The following is a 17,422-nucleotide window of genomic DNA, read 5'->3' as shown; positions in this document are numbered from 1 at the left end:
GCTATCTGACGTTTAATCATCTTTCTCTTGCACGCGCAAGAAAAGGATAGGATTTGTTTTCATACGGAAACGCTTCGGAAGCGTTTCCGTATGAAAACAAACTCTATTCCGTCTGTGCGCGTGCAAGAGAAAGAAGATAAACGTCAGCTAGCCTTATAGTGGATGGTGGAGTATGTAAACAAAAAATGACGACACACATAATTTCAGAGTTGCACACACACACACATACAGTTTCCAGCGTTTTTGCTACGAAGTGTCAAAACTCTATGAAAAAAAAACACACACACACAGCCACCGGTCGACCGTAGTAATAAAATCTTTTCCGCCACACCCGAATATCACACCCTCTCACACACATAACATAGATTTCCACACCTTTGCATCTACTCATTGACCATACAAACAAACTTATTTTGAAGTGACAGTCGCATCAAATGTTAAAATTGAAGTGTTTCGGCCCAAAAAGCATTTTGTGATTGAGAAAAAGTAAAATGTATCGAAGAAAAAATGTTCGCAGACGCTGGTCGTTAGACAACATGATACAGGCGGTCAAGACGGTGCGCGACGGAATACCTAAAAGAGAGGCATCGCGGAAGTACAATGTCCCAAGGAAAACCCTAGACCGTTATTTACGGAAATCAACAGCTGGTGAGAAAGTTGAAATGCCGCCGTTGGGGAGCCTGTTTCCGGTATTTTCACGCGTGCAGGAAGATGAAATGATTAGTGAACTAATGAAGTTTAGCCAATCGGGATATGGTTTAACTTCTCGTGATGTTCGAAGCTTGGCCTTCGAAAAGGCAGAGGAACTCGGTCTAGATCATCCGTTCAACCGTACAGTTAAACTCGCTGGGAAGGACTGGCTCAAACACTTCATGCTCCGCAATTCTTCCCTGGCCCTTCGAAAGCCAGAGGCAACATCAATGGCACGCATTAAGGGGTTCAACCGGAACAGTGTGCAGGAGTTCTGGAACTTGCTGGAAACGGTTTTTAATGACCATGAGTACTCTGCATCTCGTATATGGAATATGGATGAAACGGGAGTTAGTACGGTGAGTTGATGTGACTGTTTTCGTAAGGGATTCTACACTAAAGCCTCCTATGCAATTCCGCGGAACGGAAACGGCATGTTTTGACAAACAGCCCATATATTTTCTGTCTAATTTGCCGTTTGCGTCGCCAATCCGCTGGCATGGCATGTGCGACTTTAGTACGAGAGGGCTTCTGAGTTTCAAAACCGTACTAGCACAAACAAACAGACATGTGTTATGCGATTTTTTAATCAGTTACAGATCAATTCAAATAATTACTAATTTGTTACTCACTACCGACACCTGGAAAAGCTGGGCTTATTCTACGAGTCGAGTGACGTGAGGTGAGTCGATTTTTGCAATTCTCACGTGAGGTGACCATGTTATTCAAATGGGGCTATACGACTCTTCTCACGTCATTCGAGCAATCTCACGTCACTCCACTCGTAGAATAAGCCCAAGAACAGATATCGTTGATTTTTGTGCGACGGTGAAGTTTATCGCATATATGGAGCCTTGGTATTTTGTATTGCGGTATTTTGTCTGTTTGGCTGTGGTACTGGAGCTCAATCGCGAATTTCGTAACTGCAACATTGCAAATTTCTAACCCCCATCTCTTTCTCCGATTTCCAAAATGTTATGTAACGTTCATTACTTATTGTTTCAGGTACCAACAAAAGCATCCAAAATTGTTGCCAAAAAGGGGCAACGTCATGTCGCAGGAATCTCATCTGGTGAAAGGGGGATCACGACAACAGTAATTTTTGCGATGTCGGCAGCCGGGAACTACGTGCCACCGTTCTTTATATTCCCCCGGCAGAGAGTTCAAGAGTCGTGGAAGCAGGGTGCTCCACCTGATTCAAAATTCCAGTGCTCTCCAAGAGGATGGAGCACAATGGAAACATGCAATAAATGGTTAGACCATTTCATAGAATACGTGAAGCCTAATTCTGATGCGCCGGTGCTGCTCATTTTAGATGGGCATTCGACTCATACTAGAAATTTTAGCATGCTAGAAAAGGCCAAACAGAACCACGTACGAGTTATTTCGATGCCTCCGCATACGTCCCACAAATTGCAACCTTTGGACGTTGCGTTCATGGGCCCTCTAAAAAAAAATTACTCGAGAGCAGTGGAATTATTTTTAAAAGGTAATCCGGGGCAGGTTGTAACTCTGAACAACATATCAGCACTGGTCAAGGATTCTTTTGTTAAATCGGCTACGTTGTCAACGGCTATGAACGGTTTTAAGGCTACAGGAATATTTCCATTTGATCCTAATATTTTCACTTACGATGACTTTGCGGCCTCAGATGCATTGCAAGCTCAGGAGTGCCAAAACGATTCTGTCACAGTTTCCTCTGTAATTGTTCCTGAAGGTAAGTTGAATCCCTTTGACTTCAAATTCCACCTGGTGAATGAGCAATCCGCATTTTTTCTTTTTTAATTTCAAAATAAAAATATCAGGGTAATCATTTATTAGGCGTTCAGTTTATTCTTCGTCAAAACTTCATCTAAAAAGTTATTTTTAGTTCTTACATTATTTTTTTTTAGATTTGTAGATTTTTAAAACAATGCTTTGATCCTTAATATTTATTTAATAATTATTTTTCTTACAGGTGACGCCATTGATTCACATCTGTTCTTGAAAAATCCACCTGCAGTGGTTGAGTTAATGGATGCTCATGCCCTGGAAGATTCTTTCGAAAATTCTTCAACTGCTCCGAATACAGCAGCTTCTGCCGTGTGTCAGTATGATATGAACGTCACGAACCGTCAAGCTGATCACACAATGGATCAAATACCAGGTATATAAAAATAAAGTAGTTTTTTTTACTTTAAGATTTTAGGGTTTAAAATATCGAAGTTTTCAGAACTTTTTATGTTTACAGAAGCCTACAGTTCTAATCTTTCAGAATTAGAGTTTCTGAATTTTTAGATTCATAGGTTTTTAGATTTCCAGGTTTTTTAGATTTTTTATGTAATTTATTGATTGGATTGAAAATGTTCATCTTCGCATAACGTATTTCATGTGTCCCTTCTTATTTGTTCCAGCGGGCTACATCGATTTGAGTTTACTGAGTGAAGATTTTTCAGGACCAAGCAATATGGTAGAACCAGAAGTAAATTATCTACTGGATGATACATGCCAGAATTCTATCAAAATGCCAGTCGCGCTAGTACATTCAATCATTAATACTGATCTGAATGAAATGAACATTGCTGAGTATCAAATAGTGAATGCTAATATGAGCCAAATGCAAGGTGAGTAAATGACTATTTAATTTTACTATGGGAAAATGGTTAAATAATTATTTTATTTTATTTATTTATTTATCAAACAAGTTGGATTTTTGTACACTGTATTCCAATTAAATTTTCAAATGGCTATATTCCATTAGCCGACCAACTTTCTCAGTTTTTCCTTCAAACCCTTCTAGTGTTTTAACAATGCTGGGGTGTTCAGTTTTTCGCTGGAGCTGCGGGAGTGAAGCAACGATTTCAAACATGTGTAATTAGGGTTTTTTTTCGCAAATGATATCTATGCATCTACACCCAAAAAACAAATCTGACAATTATTGTATAAAATCTTCATTGGTTAAAAAAGGTTCATTGGAAAAGAAGGACCAGTCATTTTTAGATAACGACCAATTTAGTGTAACTATATCAAAATTGAGCCCAGTTTTTCATGCAGATTAAAATGATTTAGATATTTATTACACAGTTTTAGAACATTGCTGTTGGCGACGATTTTGAAGGTGCCTAAAACAGTCAATATCGAAATTTAATGATAAACAAGGCGTAGTCTACAAAATAGTATTTTTTGCCACGAATGTTTTTCTATGCAGGGGAAGTGTACCGGTTTTGACCACCTTAGTGCCTGATTTGGCCAACACTGAAAAATGCATATTTTCCAAAAAAATATCTGATCAGTTTCATCAGCGAAGAAGGATAAGGCATGTATCTTCTGTTAGAGCTTATAAACCCCTCGATAATTGCTTTATTTTTGGAGTTATGCATGAAACTGTCCCAATTAGGCACATGGCCAAAACTGGTACAGTTACCCTAGATGTAAATTTATAAAATCCTTACTTTATTTTCACAGCTCTAGTAAAAAAACTGAACACCCCTAGATACAAGATTTAGTAATGTTAGCAAACTAGAAGAGATAGATCACTGAGATAGAGTAGAGTGGGGAAAAAGTGCGCGTGAGGTAAGAGTACGTTTTCGTTTTTTTAAATAATAAAAAAGATAAACTAGCAGCACTGCATCAGTTTGACAGGTATTCTAACCAACTTTTATCATGTGTAATTGTGAACGATTTGACATTGAGTTAGATAACTTTTTGGTCATTTTGCTAAAAATAATTGTGTTTCCGCAACTAGTATTTCATTACCATGTATACGTTCAATCAGATGAACATTATACCATTTAGATAACCTATTGTATAGAGTACTTTATGGTGCAGAACACCAATCCGGTTGGTTTTCCAAGAAGTCAAAACCATTACCTGAATAAATTTTGGGGCTGTGGGGTAAAAGTACGCAGGTACGGGTGGGGCAAGAGTGTGCATGTGAATGTTCAAGTTCTGATGTCAATCACAAGTTTTAAGGATAAGTTGATGTAATTTGGTGTTAGAAAGGACTTAGCGAACAATGCACTGAAGCGAAATCTTGAAATTGTATTATGACTTTTTGTAAACCCAAACATAGTCCCAAAACACAATTTAGTCTAAATGATAATTTCATTTAATCAAAAGAAACATCCATAAATTACGCAACGCTTAGCTGGGAGGGGTTGCGAGATGTATGACGATCCATACAATTTTTAGAGGATTCAAACAAAAAGTGTAAGATATAGGGGAGGGGGCACGGGCAGCAGGGACTATGACATCACGAACGTCCGCACTTACCGCATTGCGAATATTGAATCCGACCACTACCTCGTTGCAGTATACCTGCGCTCAAAACTCTCGACGGTGTACAACACGCGTCGAAGTCGGACGCCGCGGCTTAACATTGGGTGGCTACAAGACGGTAGACTAGCCCAAGAATACGCGCAGCAGCTGGAAGTGGCACTCCCAACGGACGAGCAGCTAGGCACAGCGTCTCTTGAAGATGGCTGGAAAAACATTCGATCCGCCATTGGTAACACCGCAACCGCTGCACTTGGCACGGTGCCCCCGGATTAGAGAAACGACTGGTATGACGGCGAATGTGAGCAGTTGGTAGAAGAGAAGAATGCAGCATAGGCGAGATTGCTGCAACACCGCACGAGGGCGAACGAGGCACGATATAAACAGGCGCGGAACAGACAAAACTCGACTTTCCGGAGGAAAAAGCGTCAGCAGGAAGATCGAGACCGTGAAGAGACGGAGCAACTGTACCGCGCTAATAAAACACGAAAGTTCTATGAGAAGTTGAACCGTTCACGTAAGGGCCACGTGCCTTACAGCCTGATATGTGTAAGGACATAAACGGGAATCTTCTTACGAACGAGCGTGAGGTGATCCAAAGGTGGCGGCAGCACTATGAAGAGCACCTGAATGGCGATGTGGCAGACGAAGATGACGGTATGGTGATGGACCTGGGGGAACGCGCGCAGGACATAATTCTACCGGCTCCGGAACTCCAGGAAATCCAGGAGGAGATTGGCCGGCTGAAGAACAACAAAGCCCCTGGGGTTGACCAACTACCAGGAGAGCTATTTAAACACGGTGGTGAGGCACTGACTAGAGCGCTGCACTGGGTCATTACCAAGATTTGGGAGGAGGAAGTTTTGCCGCAGGAGTGGATGGAAGGTGTCGTGTGTCCCATCTACAAAAAGGGCGATAAGCTGGATTGTAGCAACTACCGTGCAATCACATTGCTGAACGCCGCCTACAAGGTACTCTCCCAAATTTTATGCCGTCGACTAGCACCAATTGCAAGGGAATTTGTGGGGCAGTACCAGGCGGGTTTTATGGGCGAACGCTCCACCACGGACCAGGTGTTCGCTATTCGCCAAGTACTGCAGAAATGCCGCGATAACAACGTGCCCACACATTCATCGACTTCAAAGCCGCATTTGATACAATCAATCTGGTCCAGCTATGACAGCTAATGCACGAACACGGATTTCCGAATAAACTGACACGGTTGATCAAAGCGACGATGGATCGGGTGATGTGCGTTGTTCGAGTTTCAGGGGCATTCTCGAGTCCCTTTGAAACCCGCAGAGGGTTACGGCAAGGTGATGGTCTTTCGTGTCTGCTTTTCAACATCGCTTTGGAAGGGGTAATACGAAGGGCAGGGATTAACACGAGTGGTACAATTTTCAATAAGTCCGTCCAGCTAGTTGGCTTCGCCGACAACATGATATTATGACACGTAACTTTGAGAAGATGGAGGAAGCCTACATCAGACTGAAGAAGGAAGCTAAGCGGATCGGACTAGTCATCAACACGTCGAAGACGAAGTACATGATAGAAAGGGGTTCAAGAGAAGACAATGTGAGCCACCCACCGCGAATTTGCATCGGTGGTGACGAAATCGAGGTGGTAGAAGAATTTGTGTACTTGGGCTCACTGGTGACTGCCGAAAATGATACCAGCAGAGAAATTCGAAGACGCATAGTGGCTGGAAATCGTACATACTTTGGACTCCGCAAGACGCTCCGATCGAATAGATTTCGCCGCCGTACCAAACTGACAATCTACAAAACGCTCATTAGACCGGTAGTCCTCTACGGACACGAGACCTGGACGATGCTCGTGGAGGACCAACGCGCACTTGGAGTTTTCGAAAGGAAAGTGCTGCGTACCATCTATGGTGGGGTGCAAATGGCGGACGGTACGTGGAGGAGGCAAATGAACCACGAGTTGCATGAGCTGCTGGGATAACCATTAGGGTGGCTCAAATTAGTATGGGAAAAACTTTTTTCAATTTTTTTGATGGGCCGCCCTCTTATTCGGTTATATTTGATGCCCTGATGCTCTGGACAAAATTTCAGTCAAATCGGTCAACGTTTGGGCGGTGCTAAACTCGTTGGAAGTTTATATGCAAAAATGTATGCAGAAACATCCAAAAAAAGTGAATTGCAGTTGGACGGCATAACTTACGATGAAGAACTATGATACTCATTCAGATCTTGAAGAAATTAATACAGAATGTTATGCTGAAAACCGCGAGAAGATTAGAGTTTGCCCGGCTAAGTTATTAGCATTTCTGTGAAGTGGGGTTTGAGAAAATTTCGTTTCTTTTACCTTTGAAAAGAAATAAATTCACCCCTACAACACTGCAGTAAAATGCTAATATCTTTGCGTAATAAACTCTAATCTTCTCGCGGTTTTCAGCATAACATTCTGTATTTAATTCTACAAGAGATGAATGAGTATCATGGTTCTTGATCGTAAATTGTGTTGTCCAACTGCAAATCACTGTTTTTGGATGTTTCTGCATACATTTTTCTATATAAACTTCCAACGAGTTTAGCACAGCCCAAACGTTGACCGATTTGGTTGAAATTTTGTCCAGAGCATCAGGGCATCAAATAGAATTGAATAAGAGGGCGGCCCATCAAAAAATTTGAAAAAGTGTTTTTTTGAGCCACCCTAATAACCATCCATCGTTCACACCGCGAAAATCGGACGACTGCGGTGGGCCGGGCACGTAGCCAGAATGTCGAACAGTAACCCGGTAGCCATGAACCGAGCCGAATGGAGAACATTCTTATATACCGCACAGGCCACTTCGGCCTTAGTCTGAATAAATAAATAATAATAGGGGGAGGGGTGATTAAATGGCCAAATTTTACGTTACGTGATTGGTGGACTTTCTTCAAGGAAAATTCCTTTGTTTACGCCACGGGAAACCTGATATAGTTTTACCTCTGCAGTTTTTTTTTGTATATAAAAAAACAATGGTTTTTCGTATGAAAGATCCCAATTCTTGGACCCCCTCTCCTTTTAAGGGTTACGTAATCTTTAAACATTAATAATAAATATTAATAAATGTTAATAATTCTTATTTGTGTTAATATATACTTAAAGGACATGATTAGATAAGTGCGTACTCTTACCCCACCCGATGCGCACTCTTACCCCACCGGTGGATTAAGAGTGCGTTTTTCACCCCAAGCAGCACGCGCAACATCTTTCAACTAGGTGTTTGTTCCTAATAAATTGCATTGAAGACACTGGCAATACATCGAGTCACATTAAAGCCGCTTTCCTGTTTCAGAAAATCACAATGTTTCTTTTCCGTCAAAGTGGCGTCGCAATATTCTACCCATTTGACTTCTTGGGTGGTTTAAAATTTGATGAGTTTCATATCAGAAACAAAACAGATAAGTTGCAGAATTAATAACACTTCGGTTCATTGCTCTTACGACACTGTTTCTGATATGTTGCAAAACACTTTGAGCTCAGCTGAGTAGTATTTTATTTTTACAGTCCCCTGCACGTTCCGTATGAGGTGCAATTAAGTTACAGATGACTTTGTTGTTTATGCAGTGCACTTGTAGCAGAATCTCCAAATAGAATTGTTGGTTTGATGGTTATAGTAGAAGGTTGCAAATCTCAAGGTCCATGGTTCGATTCCCGGTTGGTTTTTATGTTTTTATTTTCATTGTAGCCGCAAGATGTTGCAAATAGGCTCCACCTCTTGCGCTTTTTGTGTAACAAAGGAGTTCCAAACACGACGCGTTGTGCATAAGTCAGACCTTGAGTAAGTCACACCACAGTAATTGTTACTCACTGAGAAACAAGAGGTGTTGCTTGGGACATGTCTTGTAATAAGGGCTCTACTAAAACGAATTACAATAATTTCAATATTTTTTTCCACTGGATAACATACAGGAATAGTATACGAATCGTCGACATTGATATGATATGCAGAAACTTGTTTCATAAGGGCTACATGATCGATTGAAAACTAAGTGCGTACTCTGGCCCCACTTTACTCTATAGCAGTTTGAATATTTTATTGCAACGGCTTTCTGAACAAATGTATCCTAGTGTTCAATTTTTACATTTTAGGTTTCGGTTTTATATGTGTATGTAGTCTTATTCTTCCTTTACTTTTTTTTATAGTACATAAAACTACTACTAGCTACTGATATATTTTTTTTTTTGCATTTTCATTATAGGTGACAGTGGATCAAATCTGTACTTGTTGAAGAATCCACCTGCGGTGGTAGAATTAGTGGATGCTCATTTCCTGGAAGATTCTTTCGAAAGTTCTTTTACTGTTCCGAATGAGGCTCCAGTCTGCAATGCGAATTTGTTTGACGCAAACGTCACGAATTGTCAAGTGTTTAACGACATAGCCGATGAAATACCAGGTAAATTAATAGCATAAAGTAGTGAGAGATAAATTAAGTAGGAGCTACTTCCTCCATATTCTACAGAAACATTATTTATGAGGTTTTCGATAACTTCTTTCGTTTTATTTTTCATGCTAGCGTGTGATTTACACATTTTAATATTTATTTTACAATAGCCGATCGATAACTGCAACGCATTTAAGATGACAAACAGTGATCGGTCAACATCACATATAATAAAAGATCATCTGATTGCAATTCAGCTGTCATTGAGTTTTGAATCGTTTCATGTTGAGCGGTACGACAGCCGTTCTTATTTTTTACAAGGAGTAATGCATTATGCTCTGAACCAGCACACGCGTAGTAGTTACCAAGCTACCACATGGCAGTGTAACGGAGTGTGGGACTCTCACCAACTAAACCCTCCTTGGGCTCCAACCCTAATTTCCCCCCGGGACAGCTTTTCAGCATTACTTCTGGAGGATAGGCTGTACTTAATGTACTCATTCTCACAGGAACTCACACTACCTATATGAGACTTACTTGGATGCTTACTCTAACATTCCACTGCCATGCCTCGAAAAGTCAATAACGGTAACTGACTGGGCCAACAGATACTACGTTCCTACCTCGGCATGTGCAGTCTATGCACAAAGTTCAGCCATGCAACGGGATGACCATAGTGGTTACCCGCTACGCTTCTTCAAATGGGTCTCACCCATGTGAGTCTTATTTGGGTGCTCACCCTCACACTCCACTGGCATGCCTCGAGGTGTCAATAGCGGTATGTAGGGACCAACCAACAATACTACGCTCCGACACTACTGCCTCAACATGCGCAGTCCACCCAGTCCACACTCAAACTTATGCCGTGCTTCGAGGTGACAATAGTGGTGACGCACTATGACACTCCAACCTCAACACAAGCAGATCACTCGCTCTCTGCTGAAGCAGCACACGCACTACCCTACCGAAGTAGGGACACTCCCCATGCCAATTGGAGCTCACTGGGCACACGGTCGCTTTGGCCTGGTTGCGGACACATGTAGATTTTTGTAGAGATTTAACAAATCCCACTACCAAACCCCACCACGTCCTAGACAGGCCCCTATCTCGCAGAGGCCGTTGGGAGGGGCCGTAAAGCCCTTGAACATAGTCCCTGCTGCCCCGATAACCGGTGCAACTATCGAATTGTACTTGCAGTTATCGAACGTTTATTGTGTATTGGCCAAGCTCGAGGCTTTTCATGCTCCGATTTTACATTGAACTTTATTTAAACTCAATAATTCTATTTAAACAATAATATTACGAACTGTAAATAGATTTACCATTTTCCAATGTGTATAAGTATTATATTATTATCGAACACAATTTAATTTTGTAATAATTACAGTGGCTGATTGGGTTGCAAATGGCTTGAATTCTGATTTGGACTGTTTTGTAATGAATCCTGAAGAGTATTACGTCATGGACTCACAAGGAAAAGTGACTATTCAATCACATCCTGATCAAACGATGACACCTTCGGTCTTCAGTGACGCTTCAAATAGTCAAGATCTGATGAAACCAAAAGTTAAACGAAGTCGCTGGGATAAAAAAAGTCGTAATAATACGAAGCCATGTGATACCGACTTTCAATCATCTTCGTTGGAGATAAGCGTGAATTCCGGAATAAAGAAACGATCCAAATCATCAAAGAAAAAGGAAGTATCGGCTGACCTCACATCCACTACGCACAGACAGAAGTTACTGAAACTCGCTGCACAGAAAGACCTTAAGCTTATCAAAAAAGCAGGACGCAAAGGTGGAAAAAGGACAACTGCAATAAATGCAGTAGAAGACATTCTATGTTCTTACTGTGGGACTTGCTTCAGTACATCCGACGAAGGAAATGGTTGGCTCAAATGTGTCTCGTGTCAAAATTGGTTCCACTCAGAATGCAGCGCATCTGATCGCGTATACCTGGAATGTGGAAATTGCTGATCTATGTCAGCACTCTCATAAATGTATAACAAACACTGTCTCTATTATAAATTATCATTTGCATTTTTTCGAAATGTTTTAAAGACAGAAAAAAAGAAGTATCTACAAGTTTTCTTTTGTTTTTATATTAAGATGAGAATCATGAAGTTTAATAAACTTAAACAATGTATGAAATATAATTGGGGTTATTCTACGAGTAGAGTGACGTGAAATTACTCGAATATGGTGAGAGCAGTCGTTTGCTCCCATTTGATTTACATGCATCGACTCACCTCACGTTACCCTTCCCGTAGCATAAGCCCAACAAGTTTTTTTTTATCTCTACAAAAGATGTTATAAACTACAGAGAATGATTGGCACTGTCGTGCTGTCTGCAGCATCTTTTGCTGGTTGGGGCGCAAAATGTTTGCAAAATTCATACGATTTGACACCAGATCAAAGAAAATCGAAGCGACAATTTTACTCAATAGTTTTAAGGTGATTATAGAATGAAGCCCGTGGTGAATTTTAAATTCACCACACGTTTATCTACATACATTTCCAAAACCCCAAATCTGGCGTAATAGTTTTCGTACAGTGCCGAAACTCAAATTATGATTGTTCAGCATAACTAAGCAAACGATCTACCATTATTTCAGCCCCATACGCGTTATGGTTCTTTCATCTCGTGCTCTTGAAAAGAATATTGGAAAAGCACGTGGTTTACAAAATGGCCGATTTCTGGCTTCATTCTATAATCACCTTAAACCTCTTTTATTTCTATTATTGGAAAAAAATATCACAATACGCGCACTGACAAACAAAACAATTTGCTCAAAAAACAAAAAGAACAATTTGCCTTCCAGTACTTTGTTTTTGATAGTTAATGACACAGGTATATTCAATGAACTCAAGAGCCTATCAGTTAGATTTTTTTTATTCAATCACTCACGTTCAACATGCTTAGAGCGGCATACTGGGGAATAATATTATGAAATCATTATGGCGAAAGACATCTAAGGTTAAATTATCCAAAATTAAACAACTTCATATTTGTTGGTAAGCGAAAAAAATATTAGGCATAGTAGCGGTAACCTTCCTACATAACTGGTACTAAGTAGTTTTTCGTGGAAAGTTCCTAATTTTAAGGAAACCACTTTAGATGTTTTTTGCCTTACAAATGTCGTTTTGCGTATATACGTTGTCGTCTGGATGCTGGCAGCGGCGAGTAGGAAGCCACTGTTGGTATTTAATTGCGGTATGGAAACCTGCGTTTGCCTTAGGATATGCATTTGAACACCATGGTGAAAACACGATGATACTCTATTACTGATGATACTAACACGCTGATAAATTTGACCGGATTGGGAATAATTAAGCCTTCAGCATTGACTATTCGCGCATCTTACCGCTAGGATAAGTTTTTACATGTATTTTAAAACAAACTTTGTTATTTCATCAAGTCGGACTGTACAGTACAGATATTAGAATAATATTCGATTTGATTGACAATTTTTGAACTACACATTTTCTTTGCTCGCCATGATTACATTTTTTTTCAAAATAATAAAACAAAAGATATAATAATTTTAATGCAAGTGAGAATACGTCTTTTCTTTAATTGATACTTGACTGAACTGTCAGGTACAGCGGCGCATATTAGCCGTTTGTTTACCTATTTTCGGGTGGCGCATTTTAAACTGCTGCTGGCGCATATTACCCTGCATCATCAATTGAAGATTGAAATAAAGCAGTTGAAAAAAAAATCATTTTATAGAAATATTGTTGGTTTTTTATGTAAATTATTGAATCATATTACACCTGATATGTTAGATTTTTGGTAAACGATTAAAAAATAAACCTTTTATGCTTAATCATTGTTAAAATCAGAGGTTTTCTTAAGGGGCGCATATTGGCCGCCTCTCCCCTACCTCGTCTCTTCTGTTGGATCGCAATCTCGGCGGTCTTTACCACCGAGTTAATAGCGTCCAACGTGGACTTACCCTTGCGAGAACCGAACTGGTTGTTAGACAGGCCGTTCGTACCCTCTGAGTACGGGGTCAGCCTGTTGAGGATGATCCTCTCTAGCAACTTGCCCGTCGTGTCTATAAGGCAGATTGGTCTATGCGCTGATGGGTCGCCCGGCGGCTTCCCGGCCTTCCGCAACTACACCAGTTTCTGTCTTTTTCATCTTTCAGGGAATCTACACTCATCTAGGCATATTTGCATAGCTAGCCTGAACATGTTCGGGTTCGCTATGATTGCTGCCTTGAGAGCGCTGTTCGGAACTCCATCAGGCCCTGGAGCTTTGTTCGTTACCAGGGATTTGGCCACCGCGAGTAACTCTTCGTTCGTCACCGGAGCCACCATTTCGGCTGCACCCATATTGCCTTGTGGTGCAGGAGGCCAGGGACTTGTGGCTCGAGACGGCAATAGTACCTCGATAATCCACGCCAACCTATCCGTGGACCGTTCGGAGGGTGAAGAGCTCCCTTTGGTCTTGACCATCACTAGCCTGTAGGCGTCACCCCACGGATTCGCGTTGGCTCCTTCGCATAGGTTGTCGAAACACGCTCTCTTACTGCTCTTAATGGCCTTGTTAAAATCCAAGTTTCGCAGCTCGAAACACTTCACAGCGGTCTGCTTTTTCATCCTCGGTGCGGACACGTTGCATCCTTCGTCTAGCCTAGAGGCAGGTTGATCGAAGGGCCGCAATCTCGGGACTCCACCAGTATACCGGGGGTCACACGCACGTGATAGGACAGCTACCAACGCATCCCCGCTTAGACCTTCAGTGTTGGCTTCCAGTCCCAGGGCCGCGGTGAAAAGTTCGCTGTCGAAGTGATTGGTTCTTCACCGCCGGACCTGACAGGGTTCCCCGGACCTCGTGTGTTGCACGCCATAGTTGATCCTAAAGCGAATTGCTAGATGATCACTATGGGTGTAACCCTCGTCCACCCTCCAGTCCAAGTCTGGTGCCAGACCAGGACTGGCAAACGTTACGTCAATCCATGACTCGACCCCGTTCCTTCTGAACGTGCTAGCGGAACCATCATTGACTAGCTTTGTGTCGAGCTTCGCTAGCGCCTCTAGTAACGCTTGACCCCTTTGATTGGTGCAGCGGCTATCCCACTCCACTGCCCAAGCGTTAAAATCTCCTGCTATGACCTCGTCCAGTTGCTTGCACTGGAGGGTCACTTCCGCCCCCAACGACCTCACCTCGGCGTCGTCACCCAAGAGCTCTTGGGCCAGCTTCCTGTAGTCAGTCCCACTAGCCTGCGCTCCGCGTTTCAGAACCAAGATCATTTCGCCAGTCTTGGTGCCAGTCGCACGTCCTGACCCAGCGCCGAAAGCTTTTCGGCCGCCCGCATCGATTTAACCGCATCGACTTTGCCTTATCAGTTTTCACCAACAAGGCCTCGCCTCTGTCCTTAGATTTCTTTGCGGGTTGAGACACGTTCGACTTCCGCTTTGCCCTACTGACCAGCTGCCAGGGATTTTCGGTCCCTTGTGCCGACGGCACAGGCTGGCTGGTACCCTCTTGCGGCCCGGCGACTTGCGCCTGGTTGATGCCTTTCGCCTTTTTGGGCCGAGAAGTCACCTTCTCGGATCGACGCCCTTCGGGCTCCTTTGCACCCCGATCTGCTCCACCCAGTCGACGTTTGGCCTTTGCGGTTACACGTCGTTAAGCTTTACTCTGAGCGCCTTCGCCGGATTGCTGCCTGAGCCGTTTCAGGTTAGACGCAGTCATTAGCCGTCAAGGCGTTCATTAGCCGTCAAGGCGAAATCAATCGCCTCTTAGGCCATGGTTGCTCCTCCAAAGAAGGAGAAGGCATCGGTTTGAGCACCTTTGTCGGCCTTCCCTCTTCCCACCACCCGCCTGATAAACGCGTCCTGTTCTTGTCTTGCGACTCGAACAGCCTGGCGAAGCATCCGAAGGTTCTGTTTCAATTCCACTAATATTCTGCCTTGCGTTCGCGAACTCGATGGTATCATCGAGTTGCTCGGCGACCACCCATATCCCGGGAAGTGGCCCGCCGAGTGTGCTGAAAGGGGGATATCCCGTCACAGCTGGGAAGACTCTGGTGCTGCTAGTTGCAGCCTCCATCACTACGCTCTCCGCCTCCCTGGGAGGAGACCTCGCCAAACCCCCCTTGGCGAAGGGGTCTACCACCTCCATGCTTAACGCATCATCGAAAGAATTATTTTGATTTGTTTCACTCATTGTAAATGGGTCCCCCTTGTGGCTGCCGTCGAATCCTACTGGAGTAGTCGCCTTTTATGATCCCATGGTTATCTTTGCATGCCTTACGGCATGCAGGGAGGCCATGCAAGGGTTGACACTTACGTGTTCAGAGCCAGATCAGCGCAAGTCAGGAAAGGGCATCTGAGCCTACTCCCACCCAGCAGGCAAAGCTTGGTGGCAGGATTGGACAGGCTCGCCACGGTTTTAGGGGACGGAAGACAGCCTAGCCATTAGCCCACTCGCCGTTTCGAGTCAGTGTCACCCGGCTCTACTAAGAAAGTAGAATGTCAGACTGCCAGCCCTCGCTTTCATATTATTACTAGACAAGACAAGGTCCGTTAACACGCGGCCAGAATTCCATAATCAGGATGTGGCTGGCATTGATCCTGATGTGCCAATCCTTGGGCTCCTGTGCGCTTTGAGCGGCACACGGTCACTTTGATAGGGCCTGCTTGCGGACACATGCAGCTTTTTGTAGAGGTTTAACAGAGCCCGCTACCAAGCCCCACCACGTCCTAGGCAGGCCCCTAACTCGCAGAGGCCGTGGAAGGGGTCGTTAAGCCCTTGGACATAGTCCCTGCTGCCCTGAGCCACTAACACTAACAGATCGTCCGCTGTAAGATTCTCAATCCATTGGTCATTGACAACTTCGAGAAGCCAGCCTCGGGCTGAAAGTCTGATACAAAAAAAAAAAAACTTCGAGAAGCTGCTCGAAAAAAACCCTCAATCTCGATTCATGAGTATTTATCACTGGTATATGACAGGTAAGACCATCTTCGGTTGACACCAATCGTGCTAACTTCTTAGACTCTTACAATTCCTCTGTTACTTTTGAACTGTCCATGAAGCAGGAGGTTCATGGAATACCAGACTACGTTCGTGCGGAGGCCATACCTCCATTATTTGCAAGCAAATACGGGCACGCCAGCGAGGAGAGAAGTTTTCCCACAGACGGGTCAAACATGGATGACTCCACTGGTTTCGGTGTTTTTAACGTTTTTCATAGCGCCTACTTTATGCTCAAAGAGCCTAGCTCCGTGTACACTGCTGAGTTAGCAGCTATACACAGGGTTTGCAGGAATCGCTCTCAATAGATAACGAACAACGATAAAAGAGAGGCAAAAACTGTTCCGAATCATAACAAGCCATGATAACAAATTTATCAAACTTATATAACTACAAGTGCGAAAAAACAGAATCGGATAGGCAGCCCCCACGGAAAAATGGTGGTTCTCGCTTTGTTTTCGCTCATTTACAGGCCTGGTAGTGAGTCACTTTTTAGTGACTTGGTCACTATTTTGAGGCTAGTCACTTAAAAGTCACTATTTGCATCCAAAAGTCACTAAAGTCACTATTTTTCGGAAAATGGTCACTAAAGTCACTATTTGTGCACCGCCTATTGGAAAAAGATCAGAATAAAAATCATTGTTACCTACTTTTATTATCAACTGAATCAAATGTAAATCTGGTAGCAATGTATAAATTTGAAGTATTACGCTAAAAGCGCTAAGTGTACGTACACCCTAGGGAATAATTATAAAGCATTCTCTGATATTCATACAAAATGGTCATGTTGGAGGATCACTATCTCGAGTTCTAGCGATCAGATTGAAGACATTTTTGACATCCTTGATTGTTTTTGTATGCATGTTAGGCACGTTTTAGTTGGAAATAATTATAAAGCCACCTCTTCTATATGAGTAAGGCCGTTCGCAGCTTACACTATTTATACTATGCGTAGGTATAATAATTTATCTAGGTACTTATCTTACTACGGTGCTTATTTCTACTCGCTTGATGCGCTTAATGCTTAGGTATAAACTTGAAGAGGAGGGAGGAGGAGGAGGAGCTACCATTTCCTTGATCTTTATTCAACAACCGC

General features: G+C 42.7%; 1 protein-coding gene across 1 annotated transcript; it reads left to right on the top strand.

Moving 5' to 3' along the window:
- The first annotated feature begins 490 nt into the window (after positions 1-490).
- LOC134223503 (uncharacterized) lies at positions 491-11,397 on the top strand. Its single transcript, XM_062702668.1, has 6 exons — positions 491-1,049; positions 1,696-2,407; positions 2,648-2,836; positions 3,084-3,293; positions 9,156-9,350; positions 10,726-11,397. Exons 1-6 carry the CDS (start codon positions 492-494, stop codon positions 11,313-11,315), a joined length of 2,454 nt encoding a protein of 817 aa, XP_062558652.1. The 5' UTR covers position 491; the 3' UTR covers positions 11,316-11,397.
- Positions 11,398-17,422: the final 6,025 nt, after the last annotated feature.

The sequence above is a fragment of the Armigeres subalbatus genome, chromosome 3 (assembly GCF_024139115.2).
Source record: "Armigeres subalbatus isolate Guangzhou_Male chromosome 3, GZ_Asu_2, whole genome shotgun sequence".
NCBI classification, from domain to species: Eukaryota; Metazoa; Arthropoda; class Insecta; order Diptera; family Culicidae; genus Armigeres; species Armigeres subalbatus.
The sequence above is the reverse complement of the archived record's forward strand: the minus strand, read 5'-3'. Positions and strand labels throughout refer to the sequence as shown.